At 33.5% G+C, this 24,484-nt stretch overlaps 2 protein-coding genes across 5 annotated transcripts; one reads left to right on the top strand and one right to left on the bottom strand.

The window, feature by feature from the left end:
• Window positions 1–4,074: 4,074 nt before the first annotated feature.
• LOC132059043 (beta-hexosaminidase 3) lies at window positions 4,075–12,597 on the top strand. 2 transcript variants are annotated; one of them, XM_059451512.1, is made up of 15 exons: window positions 4,075–4,393; window positions 5,089–5,428; window positions 6,084–6,158; window positions 7,051–7,086; window positions 7,189–7,300; window positions 7,430–7,500; window positions 8,285–8,407; window positions 8,505–8,578; window positions 8,971–9,071; window positions 9,158–9,217; window positions 9,638–9,671; window positions 9,812–9,910; window positions 9,985–10,044; window positions 10,808–11,058; window positions 12,220–12,597. In XM_059451512.1, exons 2-15 carry the CDS (start codon window positions 5,099–5,101, stop codon window positions 12,384–12,386), a joined length of 1,593 nt encoding a protein of 530 aa, XP_059307495.1. In that variant the 5' UTR covers window positions 4,075–4,393; window positions 5,089–5,098; the 3' UTR covers window positions 12,387–12,597. The 2 variants fall into 2 exon arrangements, with proteins under 2 accessions (XP_059307495.1, XP_059307496.1); XM_059451513.1 differs by lacking the exon at window positions 4,075–4,393 and adding an exon at window positions 4,652–4,759.
• Window positions 12,598–13,376: 779 nt separating this feature from the next.
• Window positions 13,377–22,713, bottom strand: LOC132059041 (endoglucanase 12). Of its 3 annotated transcripts, XM_059451509.1 has the most exons (8): window positions 22,582–22,713; window positions 21,976–22,057; window positions 21,674–21,886; window positions 20,769–20,993; window positions 16,250–16,557; window positions 15,067–15,664; window positions 14,682–14,854; window positions 13,377–13,917 (listed from the first exon to the last, which is right to left on the bottom strand). In XM_059451509.1, exons 3-8 carry the CDS (start codon window positions 21,846–21,848, stop codon window positions 13,516–13,518), a joined length of 1,881 nt encoding a protein of 626 aa, XP_059307492.1. In that variant the 5' UTR covers window positions 21,849–21,886; window positions 21,976–22,057; window positions 22,582–22,713; the 3' UTR covers window positions 13,377–13,515. The 3 variants fall into 3 exon arrangements, with proteins under 3 accessions (XP_059307492.1, XP_059307493.1, XP_059307494.1); XM_059451510.1 differs by lacking the exon at window positions 21,976–22,057 and having other exon boundaries at window positions 22,582–22,658; XM_059451511.1 differs by lacking the exons at window positions 21,976–22,057; window positions 22,582–22,713 and adding an exon at window positions 22,440–22,460.
• Between the last annotated feature and the right edge of the window lie 1,771 nt (window positions 22,714–24,484).

The following is a 24,484-nucleotide window of genomic DNA, read 5'->3' as shown; positions in this document are numbered from 1 at the left end:
CAAAAAGAGTGTTCACTTATTAAGAAAGAATTAATCTTATTTTTTCAGATTTGCTCCTATTAAGTGTTATGTGATCAAATCCCAATGCCTATTTAATTAGGGATAGTTTAGTAAAATTACTTATTTTTATCTAGGAGTTAGTATTTTCTTAAGGGTTAAATGGGCACTCTTTTTTATCACTTGATTATGGAATTGGGTTGACAGAAGAAAAGGTAATGAATAAAGAAGAACATGGGCCGGTGACCTAATAATTTGCATAAAATGACAAAATGAAAAAGAAACAAACCAACAAATGAAATGGATAAAGAAGCCAACATGCGTGGTAGATGCATGCCGCTCCTGGTTTATTCTACACAAAAAGAAACTTACGTACATTTATTATAATTGATGATAAAAGTGAGATGAAAATGTGTACCAATTAATTATGGTAATTAATACAATAACAATTTGTATAATGATAAATAGCATGTATTGATTGAGTTGATATAAATTATTAGGGGTGTACATGGGCCGGGTTAGTTCGGATTTTTTAAACACCAAACCAAACCAATTGCTTCGGGTTTTTAAATTTATACACCAAACCAAACCAATAAAATTCGGATTTTTCAACCTAGGGTTTTCTCGGGTCATTCGATTTTCTCGAGTTATTCGGGTTTTTTTATTCGGAATAGTTTTGATACAAAACATATAACTTTTACTTCAAATATTTCTTTAGTCCTAGTACGATACAACTAAGTAATTAAGGTGTTTCATAACAAAATAACACAAAATGTGAGAAGAGTGATGACATTGTATTAAAATATTCAACAAAAGATAATAAAATCGGTTAAAATAAATATTGCTAATTAATAAGCCATAAAGAAAATGACCATAATCTAAAAATACTAAGTCATGCTAAAATAAGTACGGCTAATAAGTATTAATTACATGACAAGAAAAAAAACTTAATTTATGTATTTTCACTCTCTAAACCAATTATGCAAAACTAAAGAATAGATATCCAACATTATTGTCATTTCTAGGGGTAGATTGAAATTCTTTTGTTAGTATTAGCGTTGAGTTGGTTTTGGTTTGGACTTTATATGAGTTACTAACATCCATAGGATATAAAACTTATTCACATTCAAAATCCTAAGTTCAAGCTTGAATAATATGATAATAGATGAAAAACTACGAAAAAAAATTAAGAAATATTTATAAATTACATTACAAATAAATATTTTTATGTATAAAATATTTTAAAGATTGAATACATGTAATGTCGGGTTGGTTTGGTTTGGTTTGACTTTTCTTAGCTAAAACCAAACCAAACCAATTATGGTCGGATTTTTTTTTTCCAACACCAAACCAAGTCAAACCAAACTACTAGTCGGGTTTTTTTCTCGATTTTACTCGGTTTATCGATTTGGTGCGTTTTGTCGGTTTACTTTGTACACCCCTATAAATCATTATATAGAAAGGCCAACTGAAATGTCTGGGACGGACCTAAACTAACACTAGTGACCGCTCAAGCACTCAATATTTTTGGCTTAGCACCTAATCTCATGAAATGATAATAGCAATTCCACTATTAAAGGGTAATTGAAAACCTATTATATTAAGGTTTTGGTCAAATATAAGTAGGCAAGTAATAGATATAATCTAATTATGTACAATTTACAACCACTCTTCAAAATATTTTCTTTTTGTGATTGGTCAAGAGAGTTATTACCCATCAACATTATTACCCATCAACAGTTATGCTATTTTACTAACATATCAAAGTTTAGACGAATTAAACATGTTATATAAACTCGCGCTTAATTTGATATTCCTAAATAAATTCATGTGTTCTGGTAAAAAACTAATTCCTATGAGTAAATTTACGTGTAAATTTGTTCGATTTAAAAAACCACCCGGTAAAGATTCAATGGACAAATGAATGATAGTTAGTAAATAAGGACAATATTAAAAAAAAAAGGAAAAATACATAAAAAAAAAAAAAAACCCCAACGTATCTTCGGATTAATTATATTTAATGCACCCAACCTTTGAGAAGCGACCTGCTTGCACGGCCTTATTTTTCTGTATTTTTGTACCTTTTTTGACTGACGTGGCACTAAAAAAAATTATAAGCGAGTGAAAGCAGTAAAAATAGTTTTGTATTTTAATAAAAATTAATTTTTAAAAATTTATTTATATTTTATCCTCTCACCCACCCCACCCTCCCTTTCTTCCACATTTCAATTGTTAAAGCTACTAATTGCAATTTATTTTTCTCTTTCTTTTTCTTTCTCCTTTTTCTCTTTCTTCTTCTTTCTCCTCAAACACCCCACTGCCACCGCCACACCGCCGCCGCCGCCATGATTGAACATAGCCCAGTTCGTGAAATCATGGGCAGTTCGTGCAATTTCTACATTGTTGTTAAATTTCATTCCCCATGGATTTCCATGAAATTTAACAAATGGTAAGAGGAGCGAGTTGGATAATTTCCATGAAATTTAACAAACAACAATTTCCATTGTTGTTAAATTCTAGTCCATGATTGAACATAGCCCAGAAAGGAAGAAATTGCATAGTTTATCCTTCAAATGGCAATTTCTTCAAATGGGTGGGGCAAGAGGAGCGGGTTGTTGGGGGGGGGGGGCGACGATTGATGATTAAATGAAGAAATTGTACAATCTCGAGTTTGGGGGGTGGGGGTGGGGGTATGGGGCCCGAAACGAAATGAAGAAGAAAAAGGCGGGTTTATGATGAAATTGAATGTGTATGTTAATGGAGGAAGAAAATGGGTTGAATGTTTTTCTTGAAAATAAGCTCTTTATGATTGATGATTAAATTGAATGTGTGTGTTAATGGAGGAAGAAAATGGGTTGAATGTGTGTGTGTTAATGGAGGGAGAAAATGGGTTGAATGTGTGTTGTTAATGAAGGAAGAAAATTGGTTGAATGTGTGTGTGTGTGTTAATGGAGGAAGAAAATAGGTTGAATGTGTGTGTGTTAATGGAGGAAGAAAATGGGTTGTTGGATTTCTTGAAATGAAGAAGAAGAAGAAGAAGAAGAAGGATTTAGTGATTAAGAAGACAAAATTAATGGTTTAATGGTTAATTAGAGGTTAATTAGTGTAAATATATTTAATAAAAGAAAAATCAAATGAAAAATAGAAAGGAAAAGTGGCAGTGACGTGGCACCAATGTGGCGGAGAGTGTGCAACACTCTCCACTGTGCAACTGGACATTAATTTTTTTTTTGGTGCCACGTCAGCCAAAAAAGGTACAAAAATACGAGAAAAATAAGCGGAGGGTAATAGGTCGTCCACAAAGGTTGGGTGCGTCATAATTAATCCGAGTATACGTTGGGGTTTTTTTTATGTATTTTCCCAAAAAAAAATGACAAATCGGATAATTTGTACTGATGTGGTTTGTTTTTTCCTTAAAAAGCTAAATAAAAGATCTATTTTCGCAATAAATCCTCCAATAGTATGATATTCACGTGTCGCACGTTTCTTTCCTTATTTTATTTCTCCAAAGAAAGCAAGTACTTTTGTATTTTCTCCAAAGCAGTAGTACTTTTTAATCATAAAAACAGCCCGTGAAGAGGGAATCGGATCTTTCAGAAAGGCTACTTTATTTCCTATTTTATCTTTAACGACAATATACTAATTTAAATGGATTAATAGTCCTTGTTTATGATAAATTAAAATAGTAATTTTTATAATATTTAGCTAAACATATTTAACTTTTTATTAATTGAAAAGTATATTTTTTATTTGTGATTGAATACTCACAAATTTACTATGGTTACTAATTCAACTACGTAATTGTCCATATGTCATGTTACTCCATATTTAACAGTAATAGTTGAAATAGATATTTCTTACATAAGGAGTCCATAAATACATATTTCAATTTTTAAAATCAAAATTATCAATAATCGAAGGACCAAAAGTGCTATTATTCCAATTTAGAATGTTTTGTAAGAAAAAGACGGCGACAAGACTTGTGCAGAACACAGAATCTCAAACGACCAATGTCTTTTTCTTACAGGACAAATGGTTACCATTTCATGCATTCATAATAATAATAATAATAATATTAATAATAATAATACCATTAAAATCTAATCAAGATTAATTAAAACTCATGTTCAAAGATTACCCATGAATGTGAAATAAATGATTAATAATTACCTACTCCATCTGTTTCCCACTTGCTCTCTTTAGTTGTTCAACTAATAAATGCACCTTTGTTTCTTATCCCATTTTTTGGTTCTTTAATATTTTTATTATTAGTTCTTGGATGATTTTTCATGCTAATCCAAGATTTGCAGACTTGGGGTTCCAAGATTTTTGATTTTGAAGCTATCTGAAGATCCACATTTCATATTTCTTGATATACATTTTGGTTTTAGTATCTGTAAGTATGTTAGATTGGTATAAAGATTGTTCTTTTTTTGCCTTGAAAGAATTGGTTACTTAGTTTAAGCTTGTTTTTTACTTTTATATGTGAAGGAAGTGTAAAGATTGTTCTTTTCTTTGATTTGAAAGAATGGGTTTTTTCTTTTGCTTCACTTTGTAATTAATGCTGAGTTTTTTTTAAATCAAAGTTTAGTAGATTTTCCCATTTGGGGTGGGACAGAAGCTGATAATTTGCATTTCCCTGATAGATATTTATTTCTTTTTCCATATAAATGTGGTGGGATTGGTGTTGGTCTGTTCTTAACTCATCGATTTTTATTCTTCTTGCATTTTATCAGTTTATTTATACAATGCTTTACTAAAGGTATGATAATTTTGGTTTATCTTGTAAGCTAAGGTTTTAATAGCCTGTTTGGCAAAAAGTGTTTTTTCTTTTTGAAAGTTGAGATGTTTGACCAAGCACCAATTACTGATCTAATATTTATAAAAGTGGTTTTCAAAACTGATTAGCCAAACACATACTGCTAGTCTCCAAAAACACTTTTCAAAACAAGCAGATTTTTGAAGCTTAACCAAACTGGCTATAAGTTTCAAATGTCTTCCCTTTTCCTTATAGCTAATATCACCATTTTTTTTTTAACCTTTGTTGTATAGTTGAATTTCTGAATTTGTTCATTCAACTTGTGTTGCTAGAGTATAAGTGATGGGGAAGTTAGGATTGCGGAGCGTATTATTCACGGTCGTTGTTCACATTCTAGTAATATCAGCTGCTGCTAACATTAAGAATTTGAAGATATGGCCAATGCCGTTATCGGTTAGCTATGGACATGGGATTCTCCAACTTAGTAATGAGTTTGTGCTCAAGACTGAAGGCAGCAAGTACCCTGATGCCTCTGGAATTTTAAAGGAAGGGTTTTCAAGGTTACTTGATGTTATTAAGGTATCTCATGTTGTTGACGCCAACTCTTCATATGTCGGCCCTTCTCCGGTGCTAAAGGGAATTCAAGTGGTTGTCCTTTCTCCAAGCGATGAGGTAATCTCCAGGATAAGCTCAAAAATAATCTCGTTGCATCTCATTTGCTTTAAGCTTTGTCGCGTCGTTGTTATACGATCATTTAACTGGTAATTGGTTCTGCATCTCATTGAACTATGGCTTTGTCAAAGGAAAAAAGAACTAGTACTTTGGGAAGAGCTTTGTGACTCTGCCCATGATAGACAAGCTTCTAATCATGTTTTGCTTATTCCATTAAAGATCCTCAGTAAAAGATAATTGTTTCTCTACTTCATGATAACTATTCTTCTTTGATACATAACTTAGCTTTTAGTTTTTGCCTTCTAAGAGCTATGGGAACATAGTTTCATGTAGACAGTTGAATCAAATTTTTGAGAAGGCATTTTCAAACAGGACTGATACTGATCAATTTCTTGGCGTTTGCTATACCAATAGAACCTTAAGCTTTCTGGTTAAAAAAGAAAGGATTGTATAATTATGCACATGGCTCCTGAAGAAGGAATAGTCTATTTCTTAAAATAGCTTATGAGACAGTTCTATCTATTTTTTGTGGTTCATTTTTGACTGGCTTATGGAGTTAATTTTGCTTTTATTCTGTTCAATTCTATTGATTGTAGATTTTTTTTCCTTGACTTGCATTTTCTAAACCACCTGAATAATACCTTGTGAAATGCAGCTGCAGTACGGTGTTGATGAGTCCTACAATTTAACCATACCAGAAAAAGGAAACCCAGCCTATGCATATCTAACGGTAGGTATTTTTCTGTGTTGATAATGTGATGATTCTCTTTTAAATGACATATTTGTCCAATCAAATGCATTTCCCTGTAGCTGTACTGCAGTATCCGTTTGCTCTACTCTATGATACCAGTTAAGTAATAGTCAATAATTATTCTTTCATAACTGAAACATTTTGAAAGCTAGACTTTGTTAGCTTTTAAGGCTTCAGCTAAAACACTCAAAAAAGCTATAAGCCAATCCAAACGGGCTTTGTTAGCTTTGCTACCTAGTATTATAGCGCATGACAATGTATGCATCCTATTCCTTCACACATTTTGTGTTTAGTCATTGAATTAGAAACTCATTTACTAACCAAACTAATTTAGGTTGCCACTTGGGGATTTTTTCATTTTTGGCCAGTCAGCCAAAAATAATTACGTGTGCTAGCCAAAATGTACAAAACCTATAAACTGATTATGTATATTACATGTATATTTATGTATATCATATGTATATTATATGTATATTTGTACTGTATATACAAAAAATATACATTTACCAGCTATTATGTTTTAGAGAGGTCCAAAATGTAATTATCCCTTTCATTAAATTCCATTTGTTATAAAATAATGAAGAGGCAGCTACTGTTAATATATTAATTTTTATATATTATATTTCTCTCCTTCGTTGCATGATCTGTTTAGAAGATGACTGTATATGAACTCTCTCTCCTTGCATCTGTGCTCATGTGATTCTATTTTCTTCTTCGACCTTTATTCTTCCTGAAGTCGCATGCAGTGTTTGAAAAACAGCTGCCGCTGCAATCTGTTTGCTTGCTTCTGTGCGTATATGGTTGAATAGTGAGAGATTTTTTTATGCTCGTCACACTCTTGGATCTTAATAGAAGTCACAATTGAATGCAGGCAAAAACAGTTTATGGGGCTTTGCATGGTTTGCAGGTTTGATGCTTCCACTCAAGCTAAATAGCTGCTAGTACTTAGTCAAGTATATTTTGCTTTAACTTAATTAGATATTTTTATGTTTGTTTTGGCATAAGGCAGACATTTAGTCAAGCATGCCATTTTAACTTTACAACCAGAACGATTGAAGTTCATCAAGTTCCATGGACCATTGTTGATAAACCAAGATTTTCTTATCGAGGGCTTTTAATTGGTGAGAAACTTCTCTAATAATTATAGGAGGGCTACGTTTACTTATTTAATCTTGCTTTTGCAGTTCAACACACCGAATACTATCCAAGTACGAAATTTTAATATGCTGATATCCTTAATTGTCTTACAGATACTTCCCGTCACTATCTGCCATTGCCTGTTATATTGAAGGTTATTGATTCGATGGCTTATGCAAAACTGGTATAGTAACTCCCCGGCTCAAAACTATGTACTACTTTCTAGACCGCTTAATACTTTTACTTAATGTCTACCTAAATCTTCCTGACGAAAAGCACCTATTATTTGATGTGGAGTTCTTTGCATCCTCACCTTGGGAACTTGCAAGTCCTGTGCACCCTGGGAAAAGTGGATAGAATTAAACCTTCTTAGACTTGTCTCATGATTATAACTTTCTGAAAGTTTTCTTTTTTATAAGCTTTTCAAGCAAGGCTGAGTAGCTTATAGAGCGCACGTATGAGTGAGGAAGGACCGATAATCTAACTGTTGGACAAGTTAAAATATTTACCACTTCTATTTACGAGTCAATTTTAGTTAATAAAAATTAATTTGGATACATTGTGCATTTGCTATTTTTTTTTCACAAGAAAAACACTTCTTTCACTTCAGAAAAGCTCTTATTTTATGCCTTGTGAAGTGACTGGTGCTTGCCCTAAATCTTGTTTGGAAGGTTACCCAGTAAAACTTACTAAAAATGAAGAAAGCTAATAATATGGATACATTTCAAAGTCAGTTATTTGAATAAGGTGTCTCGCTTAACTTTGTGAGGACTATGGAAGTTTCTTAGGCAAAGGACTTACATGATGTCTTTTCTGGTCGTTTATTCAAGTTCTTATTGAGTTAGCAATTTGATGATGTCACTAGAAGCATTCCAATGCCTGTCGTCAGCACTTTGTGGAATGAAATGCATACATCTTACTTCTTGTTGATTACGAATACTCTGATTCCCAAAATTTGCTGTATGCAGAATGTGCTGCACTGGCACATAGTAGATACACAATCATTCCCACTTGAGATACCTTCATATCCGAAACTGTGGAATGGTGCTTACTCAAGTTCAGAGCGGTATACTGTAGCTGATGCTTCTGAGGTTGTGAGGCAAGTTATTTCTTTCATGCTTCTTTATTCTTCTTTCCTTGGCTTTTGATGTGCAAATGACGTTTTCCTGATCCATGTAACATTTTAAGAGTTGCAGATATGCGGAAAGACGTGGAATTAATGTATTAGCTGAATTAGACGTTCCGGGAAATGCTCAATCTTGGTATGGGGTGATAAATAGCCTGTTTGGCCAAGCTTTTGGGAAGCCAAAAGTGCCTATTTTAGAAAGTTGACATGTTTGGCCAAGTTTTCAGGGAAAAAATAAGTGCTTTTGAGTAGTGGCAGAAGCTGGAAAAAGTAACTTTTCCCCAAAAGCACTTTTGGAACATTAGCCGAGCACAAAGTATTTTCAAATTGATTAGCCAAACACAAACTGCTCCTCGACTTTCTTGAAAAATGCTTTTGATAGAAAGCACTTTTTTGAAAATAAGCAGATTTTGGAAGCTTGGCCAACATGCTAGAAATCACATTCAATTTGTTTAGCTGTTGTGTGAAATTTCAACAAGAATTACTTTTCATTGCTATATGACCAATCTAATAATTGTTCAATTTCAGGGGTGTTGGTTATCCTTCTTTATGGCCGTCAAAAGATTGTCAACAACCCCTTGATGTAAGCAGTGATTTCACTTTCAAAGTAATAGACGGGATTCTCTCAGGTAATGCTCAGTTGCATATCACTTCATGACCCTCACGAGTCAAAATAATTAACCGATTCATGATATGTAAACTTTCTGTATTTCAGATTTTAGCAAGATATTTAAGTACAGATTTGTTCATCTAGGAGGTGATGAAGTGGATACAAGTAAGTTTCCCTGTTCAGATCACTGTCCTGACTATCATTTTTGTTCTGATTACAAAAGTACTACTATGTTGTTGAACATTTAATTTTGAAAGGATACTAGTCAGGAAACAGAATTTTAGTAGTCCAAATTCGGTAGCTGCACGAATTTGAGGTGTAAGATGCATAAGAAATTATTACAAAAGGTACCTGTCTACAAAAGTAATAATACGTGCATGTGCCTTTGTCAATTTTCAGACTTCCAGTTTCCTTTAAGTAATTGTTTCTTTGGACCTAAATAATACCTAGACACATATATTTGTATCAGTCAATCTATCTTACTCGGGTACTACTGATCTTTTTTGCTTGTACAGTTTCTGACCTTAACTTTCAGCAACTTCAAGGTAATATTTACTAAAACACGCCATTGGATGTTTCCTGCAGGTTGCTGGACGTTAACTCCTCGTATAAACAAGTGGTAAACAATATGCGATTTTATTTTCTTTGTTCTACTAGCAATATTGCATATCTTTCACAATCATTTTTTCAAGTTAATCATCCTTTGAAGCTTTATTAATTTACTTTCCTTTAAAATAATAAACATGTTCTATTTGACAGGTTAAAGAAACACCAGTTGAATGGAACCACTGCTTATGAGTACTTCGTGTTGCAAGCACAGAAGATAGCTTTATCCCATGGATATGAAATTATCAACTGGTATAGGAAGGCCTTTCATTATGAGATTTTCCAACAGTAATTGATTTTTAGCTTTTTCATATTCAAATTTGCAGGGAAGAGACGTTCAATAATTTTGGCAATAAGTTGAGCCCAAAAACTATAGTTCACAACTGGTACGTCTTCTTGTGGTGTGGTATAAGCTGGCAACTCCATATTGGTTCATATATTTGTTGTCTTTGTTTTTCATCTTTTTCATTCTTCTCCATGTTGAGTATGAAGATTAACCCAGGTGTTCCTCCATGGATGATTAAATTAAATTGTCGCTCATAGTATTGTGAAATTCATGATGTTTTAATAGACAAGGGAAGGATAGTCTATTGGGAAAGGCCCTCTACCTCCAATTTAGAGGCAGAGCTACGGTTTTGAGTTTATGCGTTCTGAATTCTAGAGAATGCAGCTTAGTGGGTTCGAGGTAGGGTAACTGGGTAAATTATTTGTCTATAATAAATGAAATGTTTAACACAAATACAAGGTACCAAAGTTACTGGGTTCTGCCAAACCCGTAACCGAAACCGTATTCCGCCCCTGTCCAATTATAGGATCGGGTTCGAGTCACCTAGGAAGTTAAGCGGGAAAATGCAATGTTGGGCACCTGGTTGGGGCCCGAGGGCTTTGGAAGGACATGGTTTACCATATAAAAAATTAAAAAATTAAAAATCATGATGTCCTATAATCAGCCAAAGCCAAGAAATTTTGGAGGTAACAAGATCTCCTAATTAACCTGCCTTGGATGTAGGATGTTATTGTATCTTGGACATTTAAAGAACATTCATAGGTGATACAAAAAGTGAGAAAGTAGGCATCACCAAGTCAGTTGGAGAACTTTTCATAAAACCGAGTGATGGATTGACCTTGTGGTTGTATTATATCTGGCAGGCTCGGGGGAGGTGTTGCTCAGCAAGTAACTGCAGCTGGATTGCGGTGCATCGTTAGCAACCAGGACAAGTGGTATTTGGACCATATAGATACCACATGGCAAGATTTCTATTCAAATGAGCCACTAACTAATATTACAAATTCCAAGCAACAACGGCTGGTTATTGGGGGTGAAGTATGTATGTGGGGTGAGCATATTGATGGATCAAACATCGAAACAACCATATGGCCTCGTGCAGCGGCAGCTGCAGGTAGTCTTTTCTCTCTCTTATTGAATATATCTTCCTGAAATCTAGATTCTGCCTTTTTATTCTTGCATCTTTTATTTGTTTGAAAAAGTATTTGTCTTTGATATGAAATGGTCCCAAATACAAGGTGTATACAAAAGGTAAGGAATGGGAAGTAACTAAAATAGCATTCTACAAAGAGCAACCAATCATCTATGTACTTATTTGAATCTCATAAGTGCTCCAAAATATTTATATATTAAAAATGTTCGTTTATGGTCCACTGAAGTGTCAGACGAGCCACTTCTGTGTATTCATGGCCACATATGAAACAATGAAATAGCCAAGCTAGATTTGTTTGAAATAGAAGTCAAATTTTTCTAGCATGTCGAGGGAAGGATCAAAATTTTAGTCGGACCAAAATTATGGTTAAGTGAACTGACAGAATACCACTTCCACGTCCTATTTACCTGGTCAATATTTTATCCTATCCAGTTTCACGTCAATCTCCATGTTATTTAAAGGGTGATTAGGAGACTAATCGCACTGCTTAGAGAAGATTAGTCTGATGTTAAATTACGTTGTATGTTCTTTTCTCCAGCTAGAAAAATCTTTTGTTTCTGCAATTGTCAACATCCCTCCACTTGCATATGGTTGTACATGAATATAAATCATAAGCGCACAAGGTGAAGACATCCTAATCTCTCGCAAAAACTATCCGAATTGTTGTCCATCACCAGCTTTAGGCATTCTTAGAAGGCACATGATATCCTAACTTACTGGCGGAGGCAAAAACACTAGGTGATTTCTTCCATCTGTCCTAGTCTTGGTGGGCAGAATTATCCAGTACATGTGCTGGTGGGAGATAGCAGGTGTCCCGTGGAATTAGTTGAGGTGTGCACGAGCTGGCCCTGACACCACAGTTGTCAAAAAAGAAAAAGATATCCCGATTTACTGGCTTTGATATACTATTAGCTGAAATGTCAAACATTGTTAAGTAGCCCATACGACCAGATTATTAGACGAACTAAAGCTTTTTTGTCTATCCGTACTTCTTTTTCTTCTAAGACTGACCATAGTTTCTTTCATGTGTATTATGACATCTGAGCTACATGTTATATCCTATCGTCTTTCTTGTTGTAACGTTTCTTCTTTTGTTATTGCTGTTCACTTGCTGCACAAAAGAGAGGCTATGGACCGCTTATGACAACATTGCCAAGAATCCAGATCAAATTGCTCGAAGGTTGGCGCATTTTAGGTGCCTATTGAATCAAAGAGGAGTGGCTTCTGGTCCATTAACCGGAGGCGGGCGAGCTGCCCCAGAAGAGCCAGGTTCTTGCTATCAGCAATAGTTACCTGAAGTGTTCTTTTTCCTCTCATTCTTTTATCAATCCCTGTAGAATCAATTAAAATCATATATGTAGTGCTCCTGATAGCAGGAAGCACAAGTCTTTATCCATTAAAAGTTGTCGCTATCATTGTAAGGCAACGCTCTCCGTTGTAATTCTTTCTAAGGAATATGGAAGAAATATCAGCCTTATATATGAGTTCACTTGCAGTCAATTGTTGTGTCACATACCTTATTCCATGTTCTTCATCAAGGCAAAACTATTAAATTCTATGAAACTGTACCTAAACTTAGGTCTTTTCATTTTGTAAAAAGTATACAAAAATTAACTTTTGTGCTTTACGAGACGAAAATTTTGATAAAGTAAACACAGTTTCAATCAGATTTCAAGTTACAACATTATTCTTAGAAATGCAGGAGTGATGAACCCTCTAACAGAAACCTTCTCCCTTAAGGCGTTAACGCGCTACAATTCATAAGAAATATTGATTTAAGAGAGATTGATTTATAAAGGTCCACTGATTGACTGCTACATCTAGGGATAGAACAAATCTCGAAAGTCTTTATGGTTATGAAAGTGTTTGATTGAAAGTACAAAATTCAGTCTCAATTCATCCCATTTCATCATATCTGGGATGTGATATGATTCTGAATGATGAACTGGACATGGACAATTCCAATAAGATTTCCTTATCAAAAAAAAAAAAAAAAAAAAAAAAAAAGATTAAAAAAAAAAAAAAAAAGCATTATTTTTACTTATCTCATCTATTCCATGACTGTAATAAGAGAGGATAAACGCTACACTATGATTTTGAATCGGAAGAGAGATTTTAAGAAATGGTAAACCTATTCCCTCTATCGATAACCGAGCCACATCCGGTGTCATAAGATATTGGCATTTTCTATAGAATCCTGCCGATTTGATAAAAACAATTCTCGAACGAGGCCAAGAATGAACCGCAACACAAGTCGATGATGCCAAAACTCCACAAACTAAATCAATGGAAGAAGTTTATTACCGATACCTCAGAAAGATAAATAGAGTTAAAACAACTCTTTAATCTCGAATTTTTGTACAAGGATAGCCCAATAACAGGCAAAATTTAAGCTGAAGTTTTCAAGATCTCTGCACATTATGGTTTCCATGGTGGAGGTGGGGGTGGGGTCATTGGATATAAAGGTGGTACAGCTGAGAAAATAATGTTCTTGTCAACACCATAGCCACCACTACCAGTTAAAGAAACCAATGCAGCAACAAGTCCTGCATTTCCTGCAAGTGTTGGTTCTGTATAGCTGAAATTCGTGCGCGAATCTTTAAACCTGTCAAACTTATCAGGTCCTCCTACCATGGCTCCTGTTATGTTGTGAGGATTGGGATTTTTGGTATCTCTAAATTTCCAACCTCCAGTGCATGAGTACTTTGTTTTACCAGTAGGTATTGATGCACCCCTATGATGAACATGCCTTGGGAATTTGTCTCCATGCCCCACAATGTAGCTCATCTTCATGGGATTTTCACCTAAAATATAGTTCATCTGTTTTTCAATGCAAAAATGACAAAATGTTAAAGTCATGTTGGTAAATTTATTGGAGATAATTAAAATATTAGAAGTTATCAGGGATCATGTAATTAATAATGTCTTTTTTTGGGTTCAACTATCCGGTATCCGAGGTTCACTGGCCCGACTAATCCGGATTCGCACCGCACAGTGGCATACGCCGAATTTTTCACTACATTTGGAAGAAATAAACTAATTACTTGAATGACTATCAAATTTACTTTTATCAATGTTACTAGCACATACTGCCTTGTCCCATTGGTTTAGTTTAATTGTATGCTTGAAGAGGTCAAGGATCCAATTCCACTCAACCGCTTATTTTAACCAAAGAGTAAGGCTAAAAAATTTATAAAAAAAGTGTTAAAGATGAGATTCGAACCTCCAATTCCCACAAGCTACATGGGGGCGCTTAACAAGCGAACCAAGGGGCTTTCTTTCTTGGTCAAGTGTGTCATTTTTATTTCAACTATCCAAGTTCGCATAGTAATTATATATGTTTAATAAAAAAATTCGACGAAGCAATGTCACGTGACTCTACTTAGTCCTAGGTGCATCCGCCCCTAGCCTACTAAAAGAGAAAGCGTCCTACGAGGAGTTTTTCCATTCTCAACCACGAGAGATTCCAACCTATCCCACCACACTTGGTGGGGGTATGCAAGAATGTTTTGGTTGTGGCTTTCTAAGAGTTTGCTGTCTACTGAATCTGATTAAATATTGAGAGGGATTCATGATGTGCAAACCTGGGAAGTGGCGAAACTGCGAAGATTATCCAAGGAGAAAAAGTAAGGGCCACAGTTCCATCCTGGAACACCAGTGGCATTCAAGTAATCAACAAAGAGTGATGCCAAAAAGGCTGCATTTGCCACATACTGCAACGGCTGTCCTTGCCCGTGGTTCAACTGGATTAGTCCACCTAAATATAAGAATTATCAGACAGGAAATTACGTTTAAATTTTAGATTCGCCTCTTGAGTGTCATGACCACTTCGTAGAACAATTGAACAGGACTTATCCTGAAGAACTTATAATTTTCATTGAACTTCTGCCTAATCTAGCAATTAGTCCTCGATTAGGATTGTATATGACAAGTTCTAGCAAGAGGATTATAATTATTAAGGGACAGTACCTTTGGTGAAGTTGAAGACATTGAACCTCTCTAGGTAGGAACACATGGTAAGGCTAGTGACATTGTGATAGCTACTCAACATTTCCTCGTAAGGGTAACCTGGATTCAAGAATATCCTCATCCTAGTTAACAGCAGCATAGCTGCAGGCAACTTGTTATCCCAGCTCAACACACTTAAATCCGGGATCATGAAGAAGGCCTTGGAATTCTTAGGCAATCCGGGATTAGTGGCCAACGATATATAAGTTTTATTACCAGTAGCATAATATAGCCAAGCTGATCCCCACATGAACTCGTCGAAGTAGTTTGTAGAGTTGTAGAAAGGTTCAATGTATGGATTTCCACGGCAATATGAAGTCCGTTTGCCAAAGTCCCGGGCGAAGTCAAAGAGGGTCTCTGCTCCTTTAACAAGCTTTTTTGAATATTGCGTGTCATCCCGGAATACTATGGAGGCTGCAGCCAATGCTGCTGCCATTTCACCGGCTAGATCAGGCCCTGAAGTAGCTGTTTGAACAGGGCGTTCATAATTCATGTCTTCTGGCCTTTGCCAGCAGTAGTGATCATCTGGGGTTTTTGAATTATTTAAAGCACCACCAACCTGATATCAATGAAAATTGGAACCATATATAACTTAATATGGACTTAATACAAAGAGTGATGCACAGTCAAACATTAGGCTTAAAGCTTCATTTCTGTTGAGTTAAGACTTTAGAGGCGAATCTAAAATTTGAACTCTATGGATTAAACTTTTATGGTTCATAGCGTTTAACCTATTGTAATTTTAAAGGTTCAAACTTACAATTTGTTGCAATTTAGGTGGATTTTACAGTTAAATTTATGATTCGTGTTGAAAGTATTGAGTTCAGATGAACCAAATGGCGCGATGCTGCATCAAACTCCGCACTTGAGTTTCCATTTGTTATTCCACTGAATATAATGTGACCTTTTTACTTGGTATCTGGTAGCAAGAACATACTTTCCCTATTTTCTCAGCATAAGGGGGAAGTGACATCTCTCACTTTTTAGCGAAAGTCATTTTCCTTTACCATTATCTCATATTACTGCTTTAAAGAACACATAGACAATATATAAATCTTTAATACTAAAAATTTCATCAAGCACCACTCTCCAAAGACATCCTATCATTGTGTTTTTTTAACTTGATGTTAAAAGACAATATTACCTGGCTGTAAATATGGTCAATTTTAGTTGCAGTGGAGTTGAAGGTACGGAGCAAGTAATCAGTGCCCCATTTGATGAGGTCTTTGATATGTTCATATTCACCAATGGCTCTGTACTTGTGTTCATATTCAATCACACTCCAACTCAACATGGTCATTGCAAATGACATGGGAAAGTGGAATTTTGTGTTGTCTCCAGCATCATAGTATCCTCCAACCAATCCCACTTTAACATCTGTCAGTTTTGATCCATCTTTTAAACCTGAGTTTCCTCTCCATGGGATCCCATTGTTCTTTGGCAATGTACCAGCTGCATGTAAACACCAACAAATTCAGATGAATACATAATGAGCTTAAGCTCTACGCATAGATGTTGTGAAAAGATATTTACACAATTAGATTTATTTATATGGTAAATTAAGGTAAAAAAAATCATAAGCATTAACTGATGATATCATTAAATATCATCCTACCACATGATAAAATTTATATACAGACAGGGGCGGACCTAGCATATGAGTTGAGGGTTCACGTAATAATCTGGAGATAAAATATGAATAGCTAGAATATGTATACACTGATTGTGTGATAATTTTTTATATTGTCGGTATAGATAACTTAAATCTAAATAAAAGTTGCTCCAATCAACATTGATGGAAAACATTGAGTGAAGCGAAAGCGTAAGAAGGAATTAAGTGTGTTAAACTAGCACCTTGGTAACGATATAGTACTTATTTTTTGTGTGCATGTAGGTCATATTACTAGTATTATATATTCATTAATGATTATGACTATATGTGCCAATTCATGTCGATAGAGTATAAAAAAAACAGGCGTTTACTTTGTGGGGAAATAGTTCGTCTAATTCGCAAAGTCAAAACATATATTTTTCAGATGTAACCAATAAAATAGAATATCATTGACGAAATCAAAGTATCAATGTTATGGCTTCCCACTAACTGACAATTTGAATATCATTTCCTAGATCAGCAGGCTAATTCATTAGGTAGGAAGTTAGGAACTGAAAATCAATTGGATCTCTTTAATTTCTGGTATTGAAGAATGCATCAAAATTTTAGGTATGATATCAAAATGTTCTTCTTTGTAATATAATCGTGGCAATCAAGTTAGCTTGCGCACATCTCGACTTAATTTAGGAGGTACGTGTTTCCATCCATTAGTACAATACCAAGTAACCAAAAAGAAATCATCTAATGTATTTTTGTATCGCGAGTTTAAGCGCAGAGGTATTACGTGATTACCGATCCACTTCATTGATCACTTTTTTAACACACTCTTGAGTGCAATCAAAATGTTAGTGCAGTACTCTTTAGTCTTTACTATTGAAAGAAATAAAGGGAAAAATAACATTAATTCTATCGGACATTGAGGGTCATCAGTGACGACATATTAGGGCCGAGTTACACGGGAAGAAGACTTTGGTTTACTATTATTTAAATAATTAATTACAATATTTTGCTAGCCAAGGAAAATAATAATAAAAATCTCCCCACCAAACTACGAGAAAGATTTTTCTGGACCCATTTTTAGTTTGTTGGCCAAGTGCTAAGGATGTTCCAAATTACAATTCAAAACCGTGTCTAGTTCTTCTGCTCAGATGGTTGTACGTTTTCTAAATTCTTTCTTAGAAAGTTTTCTCCACACGTGATATCTACACTTCTAAGCTAAATAATTATATACTCCAGGCTCGTTAAGCAAAGACAAATACAGAATTTAAAGATTACAGATTCCTATACTATTTTTGGGTTCACGGTTAAATATTTTACATATTTGATGGACTTCTTAAAATATAAACAGAGTTTGTGCAAAAATTACGAGGTTGATGTAAACACATAGGGGAGACTCTGTATCTGCCCCTATTTTTGCAAGGAGGATTTGTCATTATTAAATTACTTCAGATAATATTTAAGCTAAATCTTTTATTACTAGTTTATATATAATTTAAGTTTTGGATCTAAAATACGTACACACTCAATTTAGGTAAACACTTACCTGCACTAGGTGTTTACGCCAAAACAAGAAAAAATAATGACAAACAAGAAAAATGAAAAACAAGGAAAATTAGTAGAATCCCTTCTTCTTGACCAAAAAAAAAAAAGCAAAGAAGAATGTGGAAGTGTGTTATCTCTCATGATTGTCGCCTAACAAAAAATAATTTCATAGTACATTGGATACATTATGATCATTTACTAATTAAGTCTAAACAAGAGCTAGCATGTCACGAAAAATATTTAAAACACTTTGCACGTAGTCTAATTTGAAAACTCGTAACGTGTCTCTTTCAACAATGACTAATAACGTTAACAAACATCACAAAGAAATAATTATAGCGAGTATGGGCAAGTAGAAAACAATGTATTTCTAACGTAAGTTTTACCAAGTCCATATCCATGCGTGTACCAAAAGTCATGAACTTTGCTATAATTCTATGAAATTCCAATAATAAACAGCATGTTTGCAAAGAGCAATTCTAGCCTATAATTATTATTTTCCCAATGGACTAACTTTATTTTTTCCTCGTTTTATGCTACTCTTTTTACTATATATCCCTTTCACACATCACCTAAGGAAAAGGACAGAGTAGAATATTCAAAGTCTTGTTCATTTCATTTTTTTAATTAAACGTATTTTTCGGGTCAGATCAAGAGATATCTACTTTTTCCCTTTAGTACATGTATATCAGATAATTCTATCCACTAAAACTTGAACAAATAAACTTTGAACCTGAGTTCTCATGATTTTGAATCCATTTCTTATGCATTTCAATTTATATAGCACACTATCTCTTATTATATGTCACAAAATGTTGATGTTATTCTATAAACACTCAAATTTCAGACTTAAAGTTAACTTTATTTACATTTATTCTATTTTTAATTTATTTTATATATGTTGGATTGGGTTGAGATTTAATAAACTGCGATAGAACGACAGGAATAGTGAGAATTCATATAGTCAAACCACTAACCAACTCCAATTTCATTAGATATATAATTTCTGACTAGTGGCTGCCAAGTATATTTTACATTGAGACTAAATAATGCTAATTTTGATATTTCAAACCAAACAAGCCTGAAATACACGGTGATACGTTTTCTTTTAAATAACTATGTTTAGAAGCATAATCAATTGAGGTTAGCACGCCTCACTTAATATGATTCATCAAAACAAGGAAAATGGTAAATTATAATACGAAATATCTTAATATTCATTTGTTTTGTTTTGAATCCCTTCATATTTTTGCAGTTAGAAAATTGTTTTATACGCCTTTAACTTTAAGGGGATTTGTGAATTCTATGTGCCAAACTACTTCAGTTGTTATGTTTGTATCGATTCATATTTTTGTCGTTAGCAAAGCATTTTATATGCCTTTTAACTTTAATGGGATTCTAATGTGGATTTTGTGAATTCTATGTGCCAAAATACTTCAAGATAAAGATCTCAATTTTCATTTTTACCGGTGATTATTGTTTAAATTATTCTCCATTATACATTCAAATTAGAGATTCACTAAAATAAAAGGACAAATACAAGACAATTTGTCCACTACTTAAAAAACGTAAATTTTTAACGGACGTTCTCGTTGGGATGCCATTTCAGTTGGACTTTACGATCGGAAACATCTCCGACTACCAATGCAGTGGAAATTGCCAATTTTTAAGTTGTGTGTGTTACAAGTAGGGGTGTCAAATTTGGCCCAAGTATAACGGGTTTAATAAAATATTGGTGCCCAAAATAAAGTGATCAATATAGGGCCCATTTTTAAGATTTACTTAAATTTGGGTTTATTATGAGATTTAGTTTATTTGTTTAATATATACACTTTTCTCATGTATCTTATAAGTTTGTGGTGTGTTCAATATGAAGGGAAATATTTTCATGTTGTTTTTCTCGAAAAATAAAACAAAAATTTTTCTTAAAAAATATTTTTGCTCAAAATCCGTAAAAATAATTTTCGGAAAATATTTTTCGCGAAAAATGTATTTCTAGAAAATATTTTCCAAAAAATATTTTTTAGAAAATAGACCCTTCAAAAAATCTCATGACCCGTTTTTCATTTCTACTTTAACCTTGAAATAGCTTTTGGGCCAATGTTAGCCCAAATTTATTCCTAGATTTTTATTGGGTCGATTTACCAACCCGTATTTAGATTTTGCGGAAAGTAAAATTAAAATATTTCATAGGGGTCATTTTCTTACCTTTTCTCCGTCAAAATAAGGAATTTATGTTGAGATAAAACAAATTTCATTTCTCATTTGCTAGAAATTAAAATCATACTCCCTCGTTTTCTTACTGTCCTTTTCAATCCGTTTAAAAAAGAATGTTCCTTTTTGGTAAGTCTTTAATTCAAACTTTCCATATGAAATGTTTAAGACTACATAAGTAAATAACATCTTTAGTTAAACAACCACTAGATTCAAAGGTCTTATTTACTATTTTAAACTTCTAATCAAGTCAGAACCAGTCAAACAAATTAAAACGGAGGAGGAGAAAACGTACATTTTTGGGAATCGAAGAAAAGGAGAGCCTTGTGAAGGGCAATAGTGTAATTATCTGGAGGAGAAGGTCGTGGTTTATGCTTTGGCAAAGACTTTACGATGATTGTCGGAAGTGCGATCACGATGAAAGCAATAATGACTCCATAAATTGTATACTTTAATGCTTTTCTGCTACAAACAACACATCCTAAATCCACATATTTCTTCTTCTTCTTCTCCTGCGGACCTGGCGAAATCAGAAATTTCGTTAAGGGTGTTCAAGATACTCACATATAGGTATAAAAAGTGATTTTTGACCTATAGAAATAACAAGTTTTTCTATATATTTAGTATGATTTCTGAGAAAGGGTGTTCAAGAATTAATATATATGCGTATAAAAAATAATTTTTGACTAACAAACACAACAAGTGTTTTTCTCTCTCTCTCTATATATAGAGACTACAATACCATTTTCCGATGAAGGGTGTTCAAGATTTCATACATATATGTATAAAAAGTGATTTTTGACTTATAGACACGATAAGTTTTTCTATATATATATACAGTACCATTTTCCGATGATGGTAATTAAGATTTAACATATATATGCATAAAAAGTGATTTTTCACTATTGACACAACAAGTTTGTTCTTTATATACAAAATGATTTTCTGATAAAGGGCATTCAAGATTTCATACATATATGTATAGAAACTGATTTTTGACTTATCAACACAACAAAGTTTTCGTGTATATACAATATAATTTTCTGAAGAAGGGTGTTCAAAATTTCATACATATATTTATGAAAAATGATTTTTGACTTATAGACACAAATAAGTTTTTTCAACATATACAGTATAATTTTCCGAAGGAAGAGTGATCAACTGATAACCTTCGTCATTCTATGCAGCTATACCACTTACCTAATAACCAACTCTGTTGTGTTTCATCCAAATTCCGATGATCGTAATTGTCTTGTTGTTGTTGATGATTTACTGATGCTCTGTCCCAATCCAAATTCCGGCTACGATTATCGTCAGAATCGCCGTTGTTCGTAGCGAGTTCTAACGAACCTCCCCAATGATTCGCCGAGTGCATTGTTTGTTACTATTCAGAGGGAGAATAAATGATATTTTCTGCACGGACATTTAATGGAAAGATTGATTTAATTTTGATTTGAGAGAGTATAAATGGAAAATTTTGCCAGCTAAATTGAGAGTTGTACCTATGCTTAATTTGTGCTTAAAGACATTTGGTTGAAAGAGATTATGAACAGTAGCCTTGGTTTCCCTCTCACGTTATAAAGCCTATTCAAACAGTTTATATAGAGGACAAGAAAAAGAATTAACCATGGTATTGTAGATATTTTATTTTTGTTAACAAGAAAACACAGTTGACTAACAAAAAAGAGTGGAAAGAGTCCTAGAGAGAAATATCCAAATTTACCCTTCTACCATACGAAATATTTTAATTATATGGTTATAGTACTTTGGGATCATTCATGTTCTCATTTTTCCCAAACCTTCTTGTACTAGCCCATGTCTTTATATTAACAAAGCACCAACATGGACGAGGTGAATTGCAGTGTTAAATATTAACAAAAAAGGTTCAAATCTAATCCTCTCACTACTGAAAAAAAAGGCTGAAAATCGATCTCATGAGGAAGTAAGGTTTTTAAAAAAAACTGACCTCAACTTGGAGGTGGTAAAAAAAAATGGGCCTAGCCAGAGGTACGTTATGTTTCTGCACGGAGATTTAATGGAAAGACAGATTTTAATTTGATTGAGAGAGTATAAATGGAAAAAGTTGCCAGCTAAATTGAAAATGGTACCTGTGCTTAATTTGTGCTTAAAGCCAAATGGTTGAAAGAGATTATGAATACTAGCTTTGGTTTCCCTCTCCTGTTTGTCTCTTACATAAGTTTGAACATAAAGCAAATTCAAACAGTTTATATATATAGAGGACATAAAATAAAAAAAATAAAAAAAAAAAAAAATTAAACGAAGGCATTTAAGATTTTTTTTTTTTGGTTAAAAAGAAAAGAAAGTTGACTAAACAAATTAAAAAAGAGTCCTATGGGAAGTGTCCAAATTTACCCCTCTACCTAGAAAATCTTTTAATTATATCGTTATACTTTGTGATCATTCATGCTCTTATCTTTAGTAAATTGTCTCGTCCTAGCCTATTGCTCTACCGAAGCTCCAACATTGACGAAGTGGATTTTACGTGTTAAGATACTTTCCAAAACTGGTTGAAAAATTCAAATTTACTCTCCATCTTCTAACTATGATTTAAAATTACTACTTCAAGTTGGGACTCAATTACGGCAAATATGAGACGATATACCGACGACGTTACAAATGGTCTCAAAGTGTATAACGTCTGACTAAATAAACATATTTTAGTAAAAGAGTATTTTTAAAAGAATTTCGAAAAACAAAACGAACAATTTTTGAAAAGCTCGAGTGCTATTTATATTGTCAGTACATGTATATACAACTATCATAGAAAAAATAAGGGACTTTATATTGAATTTGATTAAGAGATGTATGATTTGACTTTGTTGTATATTATATAGAGTTGTGATGGTTCTAAGAAAGGGACTTTGAAAGCTGTATATGATAGTGAACCCAAATAAAACCAGCTGCTAGCATCTAATTTTGATCAATGGATTCATATATAGTAGAAAAGTACTCTATAAACACGAAAATTAAGGCCTTTATTAGGGACTTTTGAATTTTTCTTCGAAAGTTGAAACACGAAACTAATTCCAATAAACATTAAATAAGAGGAACGATTTGCAAAACCAATTGGATTCATTTGCATTAATGACATTCTCATCGTTTTGTGCAGCATATTAAGTAGGAGTATTTGGTTTCATAGCCATTATTAGTATTAAACAATCCTTGAAGGGATATTTGAGTTTGTTTGGGAACTCAAAAAAGAAAAATTTAGATAACTATATGTGTGTGTAATCTAGTCAGGTCTCGAATTCAAGTCTAGGTATGTATATTTTTTTTTTTTTTTTTTTGTTACGGAGCGCTTCCTCCTTAACTAGATCTCATATAGCGCTAATTCTGACCAGTCATGACTCAAAAACCCAATACGAATATCGAATACCGGGTGAAACCAAAAAAGAAAAAGAGTGTTTTTGTAATTAACATGAGCTGGAAATAGTCAAGAAATCCCTGTTGAAAATTATGTGATGGATACCATGTAACTAACTACATGTGTGTGTAATATGTATCTAGTCAGGCCCTAATTAAGGAAAGTTTCATTTGGGTTAGAATTATGCACATTAAATAACAACCGAAATTAACAATTAATCAGCACCTTGACGTGATGGAAAATTTTATTACTCGCATTCATGTGAAACTAATAAATAAATAAATAAATAAATAACACGTGTTATTTTTTTAAGTAAGATGTAGTTTGTATATTGCAATAGAGTAATAGACTATATATAGTCTTGTCAAGGAAACAATAAGTTAAAAAGAGAAGCAAAAGACACTGGAGTTTGCGTTTAAGTTGGAAATTTAGAGGTCATAATTTTAATTTACAGCAATATAATTTTGGTATCCAAACTTTTTTTTTTTTTGTAATTATACCGTATTTTCGTGTAATCACGTCTAATTCGAATTTACATTGTATTGAAGCCCATTAAATGGGAAGGTGTTTTCTATCAAAACTTTCTCCATTCCGACCCAAGATGTGAACCGAAAATATTTGATTAT

This window comes from Lycium ferocissimum, chromosome 6 (assembly GCF_029784015.1).
Source record: "Lycium ferocissimum isolate CSIRO_LF1 chromosome 6, AGI_CSIRO_Lferr_CH_V1, whole genome shotgun sequence".
Classification (NCBI taxonomy): domain Eukaryota; kingdom Viridiplantae; phylum Streptophyta; class Magnoliopsida; order Solanales; family Solanaceae; genus Lycium; species Lycium ferocissimum.
This window is presented reverse-complemented; position numbering and strand designations above follow the sequence as displayed.

Coding starts and splice junctions, on each gene's coding strand:
- LOC132059043 (XM_059451512.1), top strand. CDS start 5,099: ATGGGGAAGTTAGGATTGCGGAGCGTATTATTCACGGTCGTTGTTCAC. Junction 9,672..9,811: donor ACTCCTCGTATAAACAAGTG/GTAAACAATATG, acceptor TCTATTTGACAG/GTTAAAGAAACACCAGTTGA. Junction 11,059..12,219: donor TCGTGCAGCGGCAGCTGCAG/GTAGTCTTTTCT, acceptor GCTGCACAAAAG/AGAGGCTATGGACCGCTTAT.
- LOC132059041 (XM_059451509.1), bottom strand. CDS start 21,848: ATGCACTCGGCGAATCATTGGGGAGGTTCGTTAGAACTCGCTACGAAC. Junction 20,994..21,673: donor ACAACAGAGTTGGTTATTAG/GTAAGTGGTATA, acceptor TGATTTCGCCAG/GTCCGCAGGAGAAGAAGAAG. Junction 14,855..15,066: donor TGTCTTCAACTTCACCAAAG/GTACTGTCCCTT, acceptor TCTTATATTTAG/GTGGACTAATCCAGTTGAAC.